The sequence below is a fragment of the Mollisia scopiformis genome (genome assembly GCF_001500285.1).
Source record: "Mollisia scopiformis unplaced genomic scaffold LY89scaffold_13, whole genome shotgun sequence".
Taxonomy (NCBI): Eukaryota; Fungi; Ascomycota; class Leotiomycetes; order Helotiales; family Mollisiaceae; genus Mollisia; species Mollisia scopiformis.
In genome coordinates, this window is record NW_017263593.1 from 960,285 (window position 1) to 974,561 (window position 14,277).

At 47.1% G+C, this 14,277-nt stretch overlaps 7 protein-coding genes across 7 annotated transcripts; 3 read left to right on the forward strand and 4 right to left on the reverse strand.

Moving 5' to 3' along the window:
* Positions 1-69: 69 nt before the first annotated feature.
* LY89DRAFT_617710 (DUF890 domain protein) lies at positions 70-1,917 on the reverse strand. The gene is made up of 6 exons (XM_018210811.1): positions 1,755-1,917; positions 1,524-1,647; positions 1,293-1,476; positions 1,115-1,244; positions 642-1,065; positions 70-590 (listed from the first exon to the last, which is right to left on the reverse strand). Exons 1-6 carry the CDS (start codon positions 1,832-1,834, stop codon positions 255-257), a joined length of 1,278 nt encoding a protein of 425 aa, XP_018070834.1. The 5' UTR covers positions 1,835-1,917; the 3' UTR covers positions 70-254.
* A 126-nt stretch (positions 1,918-2,043) lies between these two features.
* On the reverse strand, positions 2,044-3,220 carry LY89DRAFT_685440 (A1pp-domain-containing protein). Its single transcript, XM_018215085.1, has 2 exons — positions 2,537-3,220; positions 2,044-2,492 (listed from the first exon to the last, which is right to left on the reverse strand). Exons 1-2 carry the CDS (start codon positions 3,160-3,162, stop codon positions 2,228-2,230), a joined length of 891 nt encoding a protein of 296 aa, XP_018070835.1. The 5' UTR covers positions 3,163-3,220; the 3' UTR covers positions 2,044-2,227.
* A 150-nt stretch (positions 3,221-3,370) lies between these two features.
* Positions 3,371-5,598, forward strand: LY89DRAFT_719195 (glutaminyl-tRNA synthetase-like protein). Its single transcript, XM_018218477.1, has 3 exons — positions 3,371-4,061; positions 4,111-5,339; positions 5,391-5,598. The coding sequence occupies exons 1-3, from the start codon at positions 3,497-3,499 to the stop codon at positions 5,466-5,468; spliced, it is 1,872 nt and encodes a 623-aa protein (XP_018070836.1). The 5' UTR covers positions 3,371-3,496; the 3' UTR covers positions 5,469-5,598.
* Positions 5,599-5,803: 205 nt separating this feature from the next.
* Positions 5,804-7,820, forward strand: LY89DRAFT_719196 (uncharacterized protein; the record flags this gene model as incomplete). Its single annotated transcript, XM_018218478.1, has 1 exon — positions 5,804-7,820. The coding sequence occupies exon 1, from the start codon at positions 5,853-5,855 to the stop codon at positions 7,818-7,820; it is 1,968 nt and encodes a 655-aa protein (XP_018070837.1). The 5' UTR covers positions 5,804-5,852.
* A 216-nt stretch (positions 7,821-8,036) lies between these two features.
* On the forward strand, positions 8,037-8,556 carry LY89DRAFT_782733 (uncharacterized protein; the record flags this gene model as incomplete). Its single annotated transcript, XM_018222615.1, has 2 exons — positions 8,037-8,428; positions 8,481-8,556. The coding sequence occupies 2 exons, from the start codon at positions 8,037-8,039 to the stop codon at positions 8,554-8,556; spliced, it is 468 nt and encodes a 155-aa protein (XP_018070838.1).
* Positions 8,557-8,879: 323 nt separating this feature from the next.
* LY89DRAFT_84454 (uncharacterized protein) lies at positions 8,880-9,709 on the reverse strand. Its single transcript, XM_018223452.1, has 4 exons — positions 9,466-9,709; positions 9,302-9,412; positions 9,189-9,242; positions 8,880-9,086 (listed from the first exon to the last, which is right to left on the reverse strand). Exons 1-4 carry the CDS (start codon positions 9,507-9,509, stop codon positions 8,969-8,971), a joined length of 327 nt encoding a protein of 108 aa, XP_018070839.1. The 5' UTR covers positions 9,510-9,709; the 3' UTR covers positions 8,880-8,968.
* A 1,313-nt stretch (positions 9,710-11,022) lies between these two features.
* LY89DRAFT_84458 (putative sulfate transporter) lies at positions 11,023-14,119 on the reverse strand. Its single transcript, XM_018223453.1, has 4 exons — positions 13,289-14,119; positions 12,603-13,232; positions 12,037-12,556; positions 11,023-11,986 (listed from the first exon to the last, which is right to left on the reverse strand). Exons 1-4 carry the CDS (start codon positions 13,822-13,824, stop codon positions 11,255-11,257), a joined length of 2,418 nt encoding a protein of 805 aa, XP_018070840.1. The 5' UTR covers positions 13,825-14,119; the 3' UTR covers positions 11,023-11,254.
* Positions 14,120-14,277: the final 158 nt, after the last annotated feature.

The window sequence follows — 14,277 nt, forward strand, 5'->3', positions numbered from 1 at the left end:
TAAGGTGAAACGAATAAGAAATAAATATCTTTGGAACTTGGCATGTTCGAAATACAATTCAATGCATGGCTTTCGAACATGTAATTCCCGCATTTAGAGAGCCGGAATCATATACTTCACATCAACCGCTTCAAGTTCATAAGAAGTCGCTAATCTAAGATTACTTCTTTGATTCCTACCACGCCGGAACACGGTACCAGAGGATCCCTTAATTGAAAATGTCGTGAAACGACATGTCAATCCTGGTTATTCCACTAATTCTTTGCTTCCTCAATTTTTCTCTTGATCATTCCACAGAAACTCTCGAAAAGCACACTGTCATGCCCTTTGAGCCAGCGTATCATGGTCCTCGATCCAGGCTGCCCTCCTGGAAGCTGCTCTACACGGATCTTGAATCCCAGAGCCATTTCATCCTCTTCCATACTCTCACTCTCGACTTTCGTCACATGGCGTCTGGCAGCGCGGGACCATACCGCCTTCGAGCTGAAACCTATACCCGTAGTTATGGTTCCTCGCCACTGCCACTTCAGAGGCAATTGAGACATTGTCTCGTTGACGCGTAGACCTACATTGACGTGATCGTCTTTTGACTGTGGACTTGTGAGTATATAACGCAAAAGATAAAATGGGGAGATACTTACAGGAATATAATATTCTGATGGAAAGGGTAGCAGAGACTTCTGAAGACTACTCACTCCCCTTGCCACACTCATCAAAGGCCTCAAATCATCGAAACTCCATCCAACAGCCCATCTCCGCGTCTTAGTCCCCTGGACAAATTCAGTCACAGCATAATTGTCGATGCTGTTCTCTTTAAGCTTTTGCACAATGACTCCCACGCTTGAAAACTTTCCTAGCATAGAAGTATACCACTGAACACGGTCTTTGAGGATGAGACTTTCATCGATCATGCGTGAGACAAACGCTACTTCTCCACCGGTGGTGACCATCTCATTCTCGGAACCAGTACTTGCCGTGAATGGTGGTCGTTGCTTTGCAGCAGCAGAAGTCAACATATCTGCTTTGGACTCGTAGAACGGTGGATTGCACATGCTGAAATCGATGCTGGGAGTAATCAATAGACTTTCATACTGAACAGGAAATGGAAAAATACTTTTCAAAGCCCATTTTGTCAAGAGGAAGTAACGGGTCGCTCGGTTGAGTCTTGAGTAGCTTAATCCTGCTCTGAAGTTCGTTCTCTAGCACATTCTGCCTGGCAAATTGCAGGCTCTTGTCATCGATGTCTAATACATGTTAGGCCAAAGTAACAACATGACTCGGGTTCGCCTTACCTGTGCCAGCAAACCTCCATTGTGGACGTTGTGAACATCCTAGTAGAGGATAAATGGCGCTTGCTCCAGTCCCAATATCTAGGCCCAGGACCTCTCTTTCAGGATCGTACTTGTCATTGTAAGAATCGCTAGTGGTATCAAGGAGATTCTGGATCCATATGATATAGTTCAAACGATTTGGAACCTTCGAGTGTCAGCTTTCAAGTCTCGACAGAGCGCGGGTCGACTCACTGGAGGGCAGAGCCTGTCTGGTGGCAGGCTTAGCTTCAACTTGAAATCTCTCTTCAGGAGAGACTTCGTGAGCTGCTGAACAGACTCTGGATTACTGAAGTCTAGTTGTCCATTTGATTTCAATCTGTATCATATTTAGTTGCAGTGCCAGAAAGTACTCCTTGTCAAAGGGAGATGGAACGGCCCATAGGTCACGGTGCTGCCAATGAGACTGGTTAAGGCGATACACACATTTTGGCGAACTCTGAATCCTGTAGAGCCAACGTCGCAAAATCAACCTCATCCTCGTAGATGGTACTGTTCTGTGCCATGATGAGGGGCGGAAGGACTGAGATTCGAGGTGGGGTTCGTTTGACCCCGCCAAGGTTGGTCGTGAAGGTAGAAAATGGAAGGTATTTTTGTGCAAACTTACAACTTCATAATAATTCCAAGTTTGGATCACTTTGAGAAAGTTAATATGCGAGCTTAAACACATGCTTTAAAATGCATCGTTCACTCAAAAATGTTTTACTAAAGTTTTGTGGTAAAATGATTGCTTCATTGCTGCAAAGGGTAGAAGTCGGCTCAATCTACCTGGCCACATCGACGGTGCTTCTGAAAGCAGAAACCAACGCTATATCCATGCCAACCACAATTCGGAATTCGTTCTACTCCAGTGCTCCAACGCCGTAACTCCTAGGCACCCAAAGCAGCATGTTATCAACCTAAAGCTTCTCTTCGTCACCAGACTTCTGCTTCTTTGTGGCAGGACCATCCTCTGCTGACTCAGAAGCTGGCTCAGTCGTTGGTACATCAGGAAGCTCCACTGGTGCCTCTTCTTCTTTCTTTTCGGCTTCCTTTTCCTCCTTCGCTTCCTCTGTATCCTTTGCCTTCTCTTCTTGTGTGGCTGGTCCGTTCTCCGCAGACTCTCCTCCTTCAACTTCTTCCCATTCATCCTCAGCCTCCGGTTCGGTCGATGGGAAGAAGCGACTATACAAGTTAGACTTGGAAGGAAATCATTGTGGGGGACTTACGGCAACCAATGATTGTAGGCATCGACATCCTTCTGTACAAAAGTGCAGAAGACTACCTTCTCCAGCTTATCTCCATCTTCACCCTCTAGAAAGTCTTTAACAGCCTTGATAGCGACAGGTGCAGCTTCATCACTCGGGTAGCCGTAGATACCAGTGCTCAAAGCGCTGAATGCAATGCTCTTACACTTGTTGGCGACAGCTAGTTCCAAGCTTGTAGTATAGCAACCTGCGAGATCTTCTGCGCACTCTTGCTCGAATCGTGAGTTGAAGACTGGTCCAACAGCATGAATAACCTTCTGGCAAGGAAGTTCGTAGGCACCGGTGATCTTAGCTGAGCCAGTGTCGCAACCTTTCAATCTCCGACACTCCTTCAAGAGCTTTGGCCCAGCAGCTCTGTGTATTGCTCCGTCAACACCACCACCGCCGAGAAGTGAGTTGTTTGCAGCATTGACAATAGCTCCGACTTCAAGCTTTGTGATATCCCCTCTGATAAGGCCGATCCGATCGTTGAATGATTGCGAAGGTTGGGGACGTTCGGATTCGTCTTGGAATTGCGCAGGTGCCAGCTTCTTGAGTCGATAGAGCAGGGATACAGTTGGTATCTCTGTTACCGGTACGTTTGCCATGATTCTTCTGATTCTGAGCATGCGAATGCGAAAGTTGTCGGGAAAGAAGGGATTGATGAGGATAAGGAGATGGGTTTGTCCAGGGAAGGCTGCAGCCAGCTCATAAGGCTGATGCAGGTCACGTGTGAGGGGTGTTTAAAAGTGGGCCCCGGCTTAGCGTTTCACAGCCTCACCAAGAATATTTGGCGGCTGTATTTTTCTTTGTTGACTCACACGATCAACTTCCAAAAGACTACAAAAGCTGCAACATCTGTGTTCTGACAGGAAAAGCAATTCGATCAACTATTACAGATTCAACGTATCGAATCCGGTCCATTCGGAGCGTAACGCAATCATGGCGGACGCAATTACAGAAAGCACAGCTAAGCTTCAGCTCGATGAGGAAACAGGGGAGATGGTGTCGAAGGGGGAGTTGAAGAAACGTCTAGCCAAGAGAGCGAAGAAAGCAGCTCAAGCGAAGGCAAAAGCAGAGGCTCCTGCCCCGTTAGCTACCTCAGCTTTAAAGGCAGCTCAGAAAAACGTAAAGGCCGCAGAGGTGGAGCCCATGAATATGTTCGCTCAAGGCTGGCTGGACGAGGTATACAAGGAACGACCTGTCAAGCCGGTCGTCACTAGATTTCCTCCTGAGCCCAATGGATACTTACACATTGGCCACGCCAAAGCAATTGCCGTCAATTTCGGATTCGCGAGATATCATGGAGGAGATTGTTATCTACGGTTCGACGATACAAACCCTGAAGCAGAAGAAGAGAAGTTCTTCACGGCTATCAAGGATATTGTCGGATGGCTAGGCTTTAAGCCTGTGGCAGTTACATACTCAAGCGACAATTTTGACAAGCTTTACGAGAAGGCGGAAGAACTCATCAAGCTCGAGAAGGCATATGTGTGTCATTGTGGAGGTATTGCATTCGCTTTTTAGATTACATTCGATATGCTGACCTCCCCCAGATGCAGAAATCAAAGCTCAAAGAGGAGGCGAGGAGCGAGGACCACGATTCCGATGTGAACATGCGAACCAGTCAATTGAGCACAACCTGACGGAATTCCGCGGTATGCGAGATGGAAAGTACAAGCCACGGGAAGCATTTCTGCGGATGAAGCAGAATGTCGAAGACGGCAACCCTCAAATGTGGGACCTAGCTGCCTACAGAGTCTTGGATGCGGAGCACCACAGGACAGGACCTAAATGGAAGATCTACCCAACATACGATTTCACACACTGTCTTTGCGACAGCTTTGAAAACATCACCCATTCGTTGTGCACTACGGAGTTCATCCAATCCAGGGTCTCATATGAGTGGCTCAACACCTCACTTGGTGTCTACGAACCTATGCAAAGAGAGTATGGACGTCTGAACATCACAGGCACCGTTCTGTCAAAGCGGAAGATTGCGAAGCTGGTCAATGAAGGACACGTTCGTGGCTGGGACGACCCAAGATTGTACACGCTCATCGGAATCAGGAGACGTGGAGTGCCTCCAGGTGCAATTCTCGAGTTTGTTAACGAGCTTGGCGTTACCACTGCGCCAACCAACATTCAGCTTGCACGATTTGACCAAACTATTCGAAGATATCTGGAGCGTACGGTCCCGCGCTTGATGTTGGTTCTCGACCCTATTCCTGTGGTCATTGAAGATGCCAAAGAAGAATTCGATGTGGAGCTTCCTTTCTCCCCAAAGATCCCAGCTATGGGTAGTCACTGGGTCAAGTTAACAAAGACCGTGTACATTGAGCGAAGTGATTTTAGGGAAGTAGACAGTAAAGAGTACTTCCGTCTTGCCCCAGGAAAATCCGTCGGTCTTCTTCAGGTCCCATTACCGATTAAGGCTGTCTCGTTCACCAAGGACGGAGACAAGGTAACGGAAATTCGGGCAGTTTACGATAAGTCGAAGCAGAAACCAAAGACATACATCCACTGGGTTGCAGCAGGATCACGCAAAGTCGAAGTTCGCATTCATAATGCACTTTTTAAGAGCGAGAAACCCGACAACGCTGAAGGCGGCTTCCTCAATGATATCAATCCCAACAGCGAAGAGATTTGGCCACATGCGATGATCGAGTCCGGCTTCGATGAAGTCAGACGACGTGCACCTTGGCCAGAAGCTGCCGGAGAATCGGAACTTGGCAAAGGTGGCCTCGAATCTGTGAGATTCCAGGCGATGCGTGTTGCGTATATGGTGAGCCCCTTCCTTCAACACGACTTCAGCGATGTGTACTAATCATTGAAGGCCATGGATTCGGATAGCACGAAAGATAAGGTCATCTTGAACAGGATTGTGAGTCTGAAAGAAGATGCTGGCAAATAGAAAGGATTGAATAAGTCTTGTGAGTTGCAGCGAATGCATTATTGGAGTTTTGTGAGGACGGCAGTGAAAGAAAGGCGCAATTATAGAGGATAATGAAAAAATACGACCTACCCTCGGATCTTTGGTATCGCCCTATGTTCATTATTGCAAATATCGTGTGACGAGAATAAGTGTTCACAAAGACAAGGAAATTTTGCCGTTGCTAATAATGAAGCCAGACGCATTTGGCCCAATACCTTTGTGTCCGAAACCTCTTTGATGACAAATCTCGACGACAAGGAATTATGTCAATCACATAATGTCATATTTTGCCACGATGCAAGCATCCGTTATACCAGAAATGACACAGTCTCTGGCTTCAAACTAAACCACTGAAATATAGCTATGTCCTCAAAAGGAAAAGCAAAAAGATCCCGAAGCGTTGTGAGCTCAGACTCTTGGACGTCTAAGGTCGAGTCTATTGACGAACAATCTAGAGTTGATTACTTGCAGCAGGCGCTAGACGAGAGTGCAGCTGAGGCCAGAAAGTCAGGAAATGGTGGGCCTTCAGAAGTCCCGCCAGCAAACAATGTCTTGGCCTCACCCCCATCCTCTCCTCACAGTTTGGGTCCTGCTCCAAGTAGCCCACGGGCCAAGGCAAGAGACGAGTATTTCAAACGGAGGAAGTATGAAGAACTGATTCGTGGAGACAATGGATTTAGGGAAATGTTGGACGATGTCGATGGAATGAGGACATGGTGGACTCGCAATAAGCAAGACTGGCATCAGAAGAAGCTTAGCTTGGAGAGGACCGAGGCAGCTCTTGCTTCCCTTCAGGATCGGGCTCTTTATGAAGAAGACTTTCATGATGAACGACAGATTCAGCATCAAACGCAGAGACAGAAGGAGAAGTTGGCATGGTTCGAAGAGAATAGGTCGTTGATGAGGATTGTGTGGGATCGATTCAAGGTATTCAACGAGGTTGAAATGCTAGCAGACGGTCCGATCGATCCTCCCATTCCCGCTGGACGAGCCGTTAATCCAGCTCGCCCTGTGGTCCCAGCTCTGTCTCCTGGTCCGGCTCGCCGAGCGGACCCTGAAGCCCCAGCTGTTACTCCATACGCCGTCAGTAACTCCCCAAGGTTCAATCCAATCTTCAACTCTACCAGTCCTCACACAAATACTCGCTTTGAGTACCGATCCAGCCGTAACCCAGCAAATTCGCAACGATGGCTATCGTCTCTCGAGGAGGCATTCTGGTGGCTTGAACGAGCAAAAGAAGATGTCGCGAGTCATACCAAGAGACTCAAGACCCTTATTGAAACGTTTCCTGGAGAGAAGGCTCGATTTATTGGCCTAGCCCAAACCTTGGAGACTCAGCTGGACGGTGTAGATACGAATGACGCGGATGATAGAGTTGATACTGCCATCAAGAAACTCATGGACGACAGGCCCGTTGACTTCAAGGAGCAGATTCAAACTGCGATAATGAATCGGCGACGGGAGAAGCTTGTCCTTACAGATGGACAAGATCGCAGAGCTCTTGAAGTTTATAAGACCAAGTCAATTGAGCTAGATGTTATTCTCAAGATATTAGAGCAGCAAGATGGAATTGTTGATACTCTTGTTGACCTCCTTAATACAACTTTGATGGAAGTCGCTAAATACGATTTAGATCAGAGGAATAAAGATGCGTTCGTAAATATACATAATATATGCTATCTCTACAGCGAACGTCGCCGCTTGAGTCTTGTAATACGATCAACTCTTGCAGATGCTCAGTTGTCAGTCACAACAAAGCGCAACATTGTCAACAGAATTAACCAATATATCTCCGATCATAATGTCGAGGACTTGCCCATGACAGAAAATGGCCGATACAGAAGTAAGCACATTAAGATCTACTTCGATCAAATGTTCGCAGCAAACGCGGCTTTCAACATCTTGGCCGATGACATCTCCGATATCACGAGACGAGCTACTCGTCCCGAAGCGCAAGACTATCGTCAGAGCAAACTAGATGATGCATCTCTTTTACTCCAGCGACCAATAAAGACTTCTGTACTCACGAACAATATATTCGGCTTCGCATCTAACATGACACTTGCCTCTGCCAAAGCCATGCTTGAGGAAAGAAAACCAGGTAGGAAAATGAACGGCACCATCTTACAAGAACTCTTCACATCCCCGGATATCTTTCCACTGTTTCATCCCGACTACATCGTTTCATCATGGACGAAACCGCAGTTTTACGATCTTATAAATTCCAAGCTAGCCAAAAAGCTGACAAACGAATTGCTGGAAGCGTTCTTAATCTACTGTACCCACACTGGCGAGCTGTTTCGAGTGACTTATTTCGGACAGAGGGTCTAGCCTATTCATGCTGGCTGGGAGACTTGCTTCGAGCGGAGAAACAGCGGCATCAAACGAGCGATACCAGAAGAAGAATTGTTCCAGCCAGACAATCTATACGCTATTGAAAATATACTACGCGATAAACTGCATTCTTTCACGAGGGACAGGAGCCGAAGGACAGAAAGTACCCGTATTATGCAGGGACTGAACAATAATCTGCGTCCCGATCAGAAAATGGATGCCGTCGACTTTCACGGGCTGGTGAGTTTCTGGACTCAAGTTGGTCGCTTCTTTGTTAGGCGTCCGTTAGTTCCTAAGGGCTCTGGGGATGATGTGTTGCGGATTGATAATGGGTGGGATCTTAGACCCGGTGGGCATTTGTCTTCGCTGCCGAGAAAACATAGGTATTACGATCGAATGACGCAGGAAATCATTGTCAAGGATCCATTCAAGATGCTAAAGTACGATCTGAAGACGAAAGAATATACTAGTACGGAAGAGGAGTTGTATGTTTTCTTCTTTGGTGCTTTTGAGGGAGGGAAAGAGGTTATGAATTGGTCGGTTACGAGGTATAAGTTTCATCTTTACTTGAGATGGTGTACGGCGAGGAAGGATACTAAGTTTGAGTATGCACCTGGAGATCCTGTGATTATTGGAAGAGAACTGACGTTGTGATAGTTTGACGAGGAATGGCATTGTGAAGGTGGCGCTCGATCAATGGGTTGTAAAGGCGTATCAAGAGATGGGCAAGTAGGCGAGCGGACGTAGTGCGAGCTCCTTCACGTTTGTATTATGTTGTTTATTAATATATTGCTTTGTATATACTGCTTGGTATATATTGATTTGAGATTCGTCTAACCATTTTCTTTGATTGGATATTTTATCTGTTCATTTCATGTGTTGGTGTTCTCACATCCGCTGGGTATGGCCATCACTACTCGCTTAAGCCCCTTTTCTTTCCACCTTACCACAGACTAGTCTCGTCATAAAGGTACATCATATCGTCAACACAAAAAGTTTGATTTCCTCCTATAAACAGTAGCGACAGACAAGAATATGTACATCCACCAATCAATGGTATCTCCAACTCAAAATATCAACATCCAGAATCGAAATTCTACCTTCCAATCCTCCGCACCCTAAGTACGCCACCTCATTCCTCGAATTTACTCGGTAGTGGTCTCCATAGGAGGAGAGACGATGGATTCGGTTGGTGATGGGAAGCTGAAGGATCCAGTGAAAGATCCAGTGGGGTGAGCGTGGTGGCTGTGTGTTCCTGTTCCTCTACACGAAAGCGCGTTAGTATATGTTTTGCATCTAAGAAGATGAAAAGCTTCTCCTGAGAGAGAAGATTTAAGTTAGAACCAGTGGCAAAGAGGTTCTTACCTAACACCACCAGTACCTGTTGGTCTTGGGCCACGGGTGAAGCTGCCAGTGGGTCTGAAAGGCAAGTCAGCGCTGTTGTCTTGTTAAGTTGTCAGAGTCCTATGGGAGCATACCTTGGTCCACGAGTGTGGGTGCCAGTGTGTGTAAAGGTGAAAGATCCGGTTGGCATTTGAGCTTCGCGAACGGCGAGGTTGGCATCTCCAGCCGGAGCAGCAAAGCTGAGGCTGTGTTCTCGTTAGTCCTACTCTGATACAAGTTCTGTAACCTGAGTACGTACCCAGCGGCCATCAAGCCCGAAAGGATCAACTTGCTGAAAAGCATCTTGAAAGTAGAGTGTTCTTGAAAGAGTGGGTACGAGAGAATGTGATCTTGGTATTGCTTGCTTGGATCTGGTAGAGGAGGGCAATAGTCCAGTATTTATATTCCAGCCCAACCATCGTCTAGAGTTCCATGAGAAGAAGGAATGGACGGCTTCACGGCTTCTCCACCCAACGATCCAAACGAAATTGCTCTCCGCACACCATCACCACCACCAAATGAAGACTTCCCTCGTCAGATCTGAGATCTCGCATTTCATGTAAACGGGAAAAACCCTTCTCCTCTTTTCGCCCCCGTTTAATCCAAGACAGGACGCTTTCCGGGGAAGGTACCCTCGCCAACGTACGTTCAAGTTGGGCTCGCTCATAAAAGAAGTCCTTAGCGAAACCCTACACTAGAAAGAGATGAAAGTGTCAAGATCATCCATATTGTTCTCAATGGAAAACAATGGAACCGCACGATTGCAGCAGATTTATATTGAATGCATGAAAACAAGCATCGCATCTAGACCTTGGCTTTCGATTTTCCTCCAATTGAGAGAGGCAGTGGCATGCGGTGGCACAAGCGTACCAGGAGGGAAATCCGGGGAAGTGATCATCAGGGACAAGACTAATAGCGCCGGCACATCTGATAAATAGCATCGGCTGTTACCCTGCACCCTACTGTGGCGTCAATATAGGCAGTATTGTCCAGGATTGAGCATCACGTGATGCTGCTTCTCGTTCATTTATTCAGAACAATAGCCGTTCCAAGTGCGGGGACTCCATGAGAAAAAAAGTTGGCCATGCATGATTGGGTGTTTTGAGATCTGTTGATTTGTTCAATCTTGATTGATTCAACCATGATTGCATGAGTGATCTTCAGAATAGACTTATCCAAATTGGTTCCCCACTCAGGCTACTGGGACCGAATGAGAAGTACAAGAAATACCATCACGTGTATACAAGTGGCTGATGTCATTGAAGCTCATTGACGATTTGGGATTGAGCGCTGTATAGAGGCCTCATGACAGGACATCGTGGCAAAACAGGCAGTAGACGAAGTATGGAAGCTCGCTCCGAATTTCAAACCGCTGTCAAGGCGCCTGCTGGGTGAAGAGCTAATGCAAGGACGGAAGAAGCACTATATTAGGACTGGAGAAACATTCGGGCCTATGCAGATGTTCTTGATATGGAAGATTTTCGCATACTGCCAACAAAGCACGACATTGTCTGACAGTGGAATAGGGGATAGGACGATCGTCTTTCGATTATCTCTAGACGAGCTGTATCAAATAGCTCCGTAGTCGTAGGAGCTAAATGAAGGACGCGCGTTCAACTAGGTCGAGACGAATTTGCTGTCTAGAGAAGCTCCTGGTTCTAAGCACTTGCTACAAAGCTTGTGATGAGATCTTAACAGGAGATTGCTTCGGATGAGACCGCGAGATGGGAACGGAACCGTTGCCGTATACTCCTTTGATCTTGGTTGAATCAATCGCACCGAATGCTGAAGTGGAAATGAATACCTCTTTTGGCTTCCATTCGGATGATATCTTCCACGACACGTGATGAAGGTCGACTCGATTCATCAATTCGTGCAATGAAGCAGTGACTTTGGTGTGTGCCAATTCATGGCACAATGTCATTACCATGCGAGTGCCCTTCAAACTCCTTCTAATGCACGCATCCAACCACCGCTCAGAAGTTCACCGGCTTTTCCAAATAAGGTCACCAACACGGTGGACCTAGCACATCATACACACATGAGATCTACCCTCCGCCTTCATCTCCAGCAGCATTCGGATACTCTTCACCACCCTCTTCAATCTCGGTTAATCGAAGAGCTTCCCCGACATCCGCGACGAAATGACTTCTTCCCCCGCACGCCTCGAGAATTCCACTTCTTCGAAACAGCTCCATAATAGGAGTTCCTTCCGCAGGTCCACGAGTGAAGAACACACGAACCCCGCGCTCTCTATACCCACGTATAATCTCTTCGAGGACTTGAGTTCCAGACCCATCAAGCCCAGTCACGCCATGAATATCGAAAATGATGTTCTTATTGTGCTCTGGAGCCCGCACTCTTGGTAAAGCCGGGTGAGCACTTGTTGTGCCATATAGCTCGAGTCGCCGTAGACGATTCTTCAAATCTCCGGTGTTGGCGAACGTCAAAGGTTCAGGAATCTTGACGATCAAGCAGCCTTCGATGAATTCGAGTTTATCCGGATTATCTTCCGCATTCTCAAACCTGTTTGTGCCTGGTATTCTTCCCAGAATCTGAATACGTGGTCTAGTGCTGTGCCTAATGACAGCAAGGAGCGATAGGCCTACTCCTATAGCTATACCCATGTTGAGATCATAGAAGATAGTTGATGCAAAGATGATCATCATCAAGCCTAGTTCAGTATATCCTCTGATCTTGACAAAGAACATGAAGTCAGGAGGAATCTCTTCGAGGAGTGACCATGCCACTACACTGATCATAGATGATAGAATGGCTTTCTATGTTCTGATTAGCATGCTGCGTCCGAGCTCATTGGAAGTTGACATACAGGTAAGTATGCGAACCAGGGTAGCAGAAACAGAATTGAGAAAATGGATATCAGGCTTAGGAAAACACTGCTCATAGGTGTCTTGCCTCCGGTGTTCTTATTGACCTTACTTCTCCCATAGCCACCAAAAGCAGGAAGTGCACAGAAACACGATCCTACCAGATTAGCAGCTCCCAGGGCAATGAGTTCACGGTTTGGACTAAGCGCTATGCCTTCGAGTCCGTCCTTGTCCCCGCCACCCAAGCTCTTAGCAGCAACCGACGATTCGAAGAAGCCAAGCAGAGAGATGACGAAGGAGGTGCCCATGGCCTCGCGGATATGCTTCATGTGCGATATCTGGAAGGGCCAGCGAAATTGGAATGGCATTCCAGAAGGAGGTTCAACTTTGCCAAGAAGCTCTAGGCCCATTTCATCCCACCTCAATTGCCAGGCCAAAACAGCAGACAAGACGACAATGAGGAAGCGATCTGGAAAATATGCGACGGCTGGGTAGCGGGGTTGCAGACGTTTCTTCATCTCCCTGTAACTCGTTAACATTGCAGCTTTTATATTTGGGATATAAATACCTAAACACCATGCTGATGACGAAACTCACTCCTGCAACAGCAGCAGTGATGCCGGAGCCTTTGTGCGCATTTTTGAACAGGAACTCAATCTTGTCGACACTACTGCCGTGACTGACACCGACTTCTGAAGCCAGTTCCACGAGTCCCAGCTCAGGAATAAGTTGATCCACAAAAATAACAAAGCCAACAGCAGAGATGAATCCTCTCAAGAATGGCCGACTAAACACACTATCCAGAAATCCTAGTCGACAGATACCTGCGATAAAGATAGTGGCACCAGCCATACCAGTAACAACACCTGCTACCCTAGCATGCATTTCATCCTCCCATTCTGGTGTTCTACCAGCATCGATGCTTGATCTGACGACATTTCCAACAAGCAGACTCCCAGCTGCTTCGGGACCAACTACCATCTGCGGACAGCTTCCAAGTATGGCGTAAATAAGAGGATTGAATACAAAAGAGTAGAGACCATTGATGGGCGGAACGTGTGAGAGGTTTTCGGCGAGGGACAATCCCATAGGGAGGTATAATGAAGCCATAGTAATAGCAGCAACCAGATCTCCTTTCAGATATACCCATTTGTACTGTCGCATCCAGGCAAACAACGGGATATAATAGGGAAGATACCTAATGAATTTATCAGCCTACGTTGCATAAAGGACTTGGGATTAGAATCGACACACATAGTCCTGGTATTTTTTATTCCATGCCGCTCTGCCAAATAGCTCGTAGTACTCTGCTTCTTCTTCCCGTTCTCCCCGCCATTCTTCATCCTCATATTCTCCATCAAACTCCCAAATATGCCTCTACTGCTTTCTCCGGAGCCAGGTCTCGCCCCGCCAAAGCTGTTCCCACTGTGCCCACTCCGTATACTGTCCGCTCTACTCTCGATCCCGGGACTAAACGTCCCATGATTACACGGTCCCGCATGCGGGTGTCCCGTCACAAACTCAAACGGCTTCCTCAGCAAAGCCGTCGTCTCATTCGCGACTTTGCTCCCTATACTCTCCGGCTCTCCATCCACCATCAAGTCGTCTGGCTCGTCATCGTGATGGGTATGCGTAGGTCTAGAAGTGGGAGAAGGCTCGGAACTGCTAGGCGCCGTGTCTGCTTCTGCGATTCGGGTGTCTTCTGGTGAGCCTGCTATCGTGTGGGATTCGCGCAATCCGCTCGGGGTCGTGGGAGCGTGTGGGATGGAGGCATTGCGGGAAGAGGACATTCTAGGCGTCGAGAGAGCCTGTGGTGCGTGCTACCTTTGCCAATAATGCATATAAATGTCTGTGGAGGATTTCGAGTAAGATGTTGTACGGATGGAGTTAACCTTCGGTGCGAGATCGCCGAGGATGAATGCAATAGCTTCGATGCGGTCTATAAATTGCGATATTGGTAATCGCTGTGGCGATAATGTCTAGATAGGTATATAATCCAGCAAAAGCAAAAAAGGTTTGTCTCGAAGATTTGAATTGTCTGAGTCGTGTTCCTGTTCCTCGCAGTGATTGATCAATGCTGCAGGAGTATTGAAATCCGTTGCATAGTGTCTGTCGATCCACTCAGCCCACTTAACTTTATGCGTGTTTATTCTCTATTTGAGCCATTCAAAAGGGGTTTATTTCTAAGGTATGCCTTGGCAGCATAATGGACACTAAATGTTCCTAAGTGTTGCGTGTGATTT

What these genes read in the sequence shown, in the direction of transcription:
- LY89DRAFT_617710 (XM_018210811.1), bottom strand. Translation starts at nt 1,834, where the DNA reads ATGGCACAGAACAGTACCATCTACGAGGATGAGGTTGATTTTGCGACG. An exon ending in ATGGAGGTTTGCTGGCACAG is followed by an intron (nt 1,245 to 1,292) that starts GTAAGGCGAACC and finishes AACATGTATTAG; the next exon opens with ACATCGATGACAAGAGCCTG. An exon ending in GACAAAATGGGCTTTGAAAA is followed by an intron (nt 1,066 to 1,114) that starts GTATTTTTCCAT and finishes GATTACTCCCAG; the next exon opens with CATCGATTTCAGCATGTGCA.
- LY89DRAFT_685440 (XM_018215085.1), bottom strand. Translation starts at nt 3,162, where the DNA reads ATGGCAAACGTACCGGTAACAGAGATACCAACTGTATCCCTGCTCTAT. An exon ending in GCCTACAATCATTGGTTGCC is followed by an intron (nt 2,493 to 2,536) that starts GTAAGTCCCCCA and finishes TAACTTGTATAG; the next exon opens with TCGCTTCTTCCCATCGACCG.
- LY89DRAFT_719195 (XM_018218477.1), top strand. Translation starts at nt 3,497, where the DNA reads ATGGCGGACGCAATTACAGAAAGCACAGCTAAGCTTCAGCTCGATGAG. An exon ending in ATATGTGTGTCATTGTGGAG is followed by an intron (nt 4,062 to 4,110) that starts GTATTGCATTCG and finishes GACCTCCCCCAG; the next exon opens with ATGCAGAAATCAAAGCTCAA. An exon ending in CGATGCGTGTTGCGTATATG is followed by an intron (nt 5,340 to 5,390) that starts GTGAGCCCCTTC and finishes TAATCATTGAAG; the next exon opens with GCCATGGATTCGGATAGCAC.
- LY89DRAFT_84454 (XM_018223452.1), bottom strand. Translation starts at nt 9,509, where the DNA reads ATGCTTTTCAGCAAGTTGATCCTTTCGGGCTTGATGGCCGCTGG. An exon ending in ACCCACACTCGTGGACCAAG is followed by an intron (nt 9,243 to 9,301) that starts GTATGCTCCCAT and finishes CTTGCCTTTCAG; the next exon opens with ACCCACTGGCAGCTTCACCC. An exon ending in ACAGGTACTGGTGGTGTTAG is followed by an intron (nt 9,087 to 9,188) that starts GTAAGAACCTCT and finishes GCTTTCGTGTAG; the next exon opens with AGGAACAGGAACACACAGCC.
- LY89DRAFT_84458 (XM_018223453.1), bottom strand. Translation starts at nt 13,824, where the DNA reads ATGTCCTCTTCCCGCAATGCCTCCATCCCACACGCTCCCACGACCCCG. An exon ending in GTCATCAGCATGGTGTTTAG is followed by an intron (nt 12,557 to 12,602) that starts GTATTTATATCC and finishes AACGAGTTACAG; the next exon opens with GGAGATGAAGAAACGTCTGC. An exon ending in CCTGGTTCGCATACTTACCT is followed by an intron (nt 11,987 to 12,036) that starts GTATGTCAACTT and finishes ATCAGAACATAG; the next exon opens with AAAGCCATTCTATCATCTAT.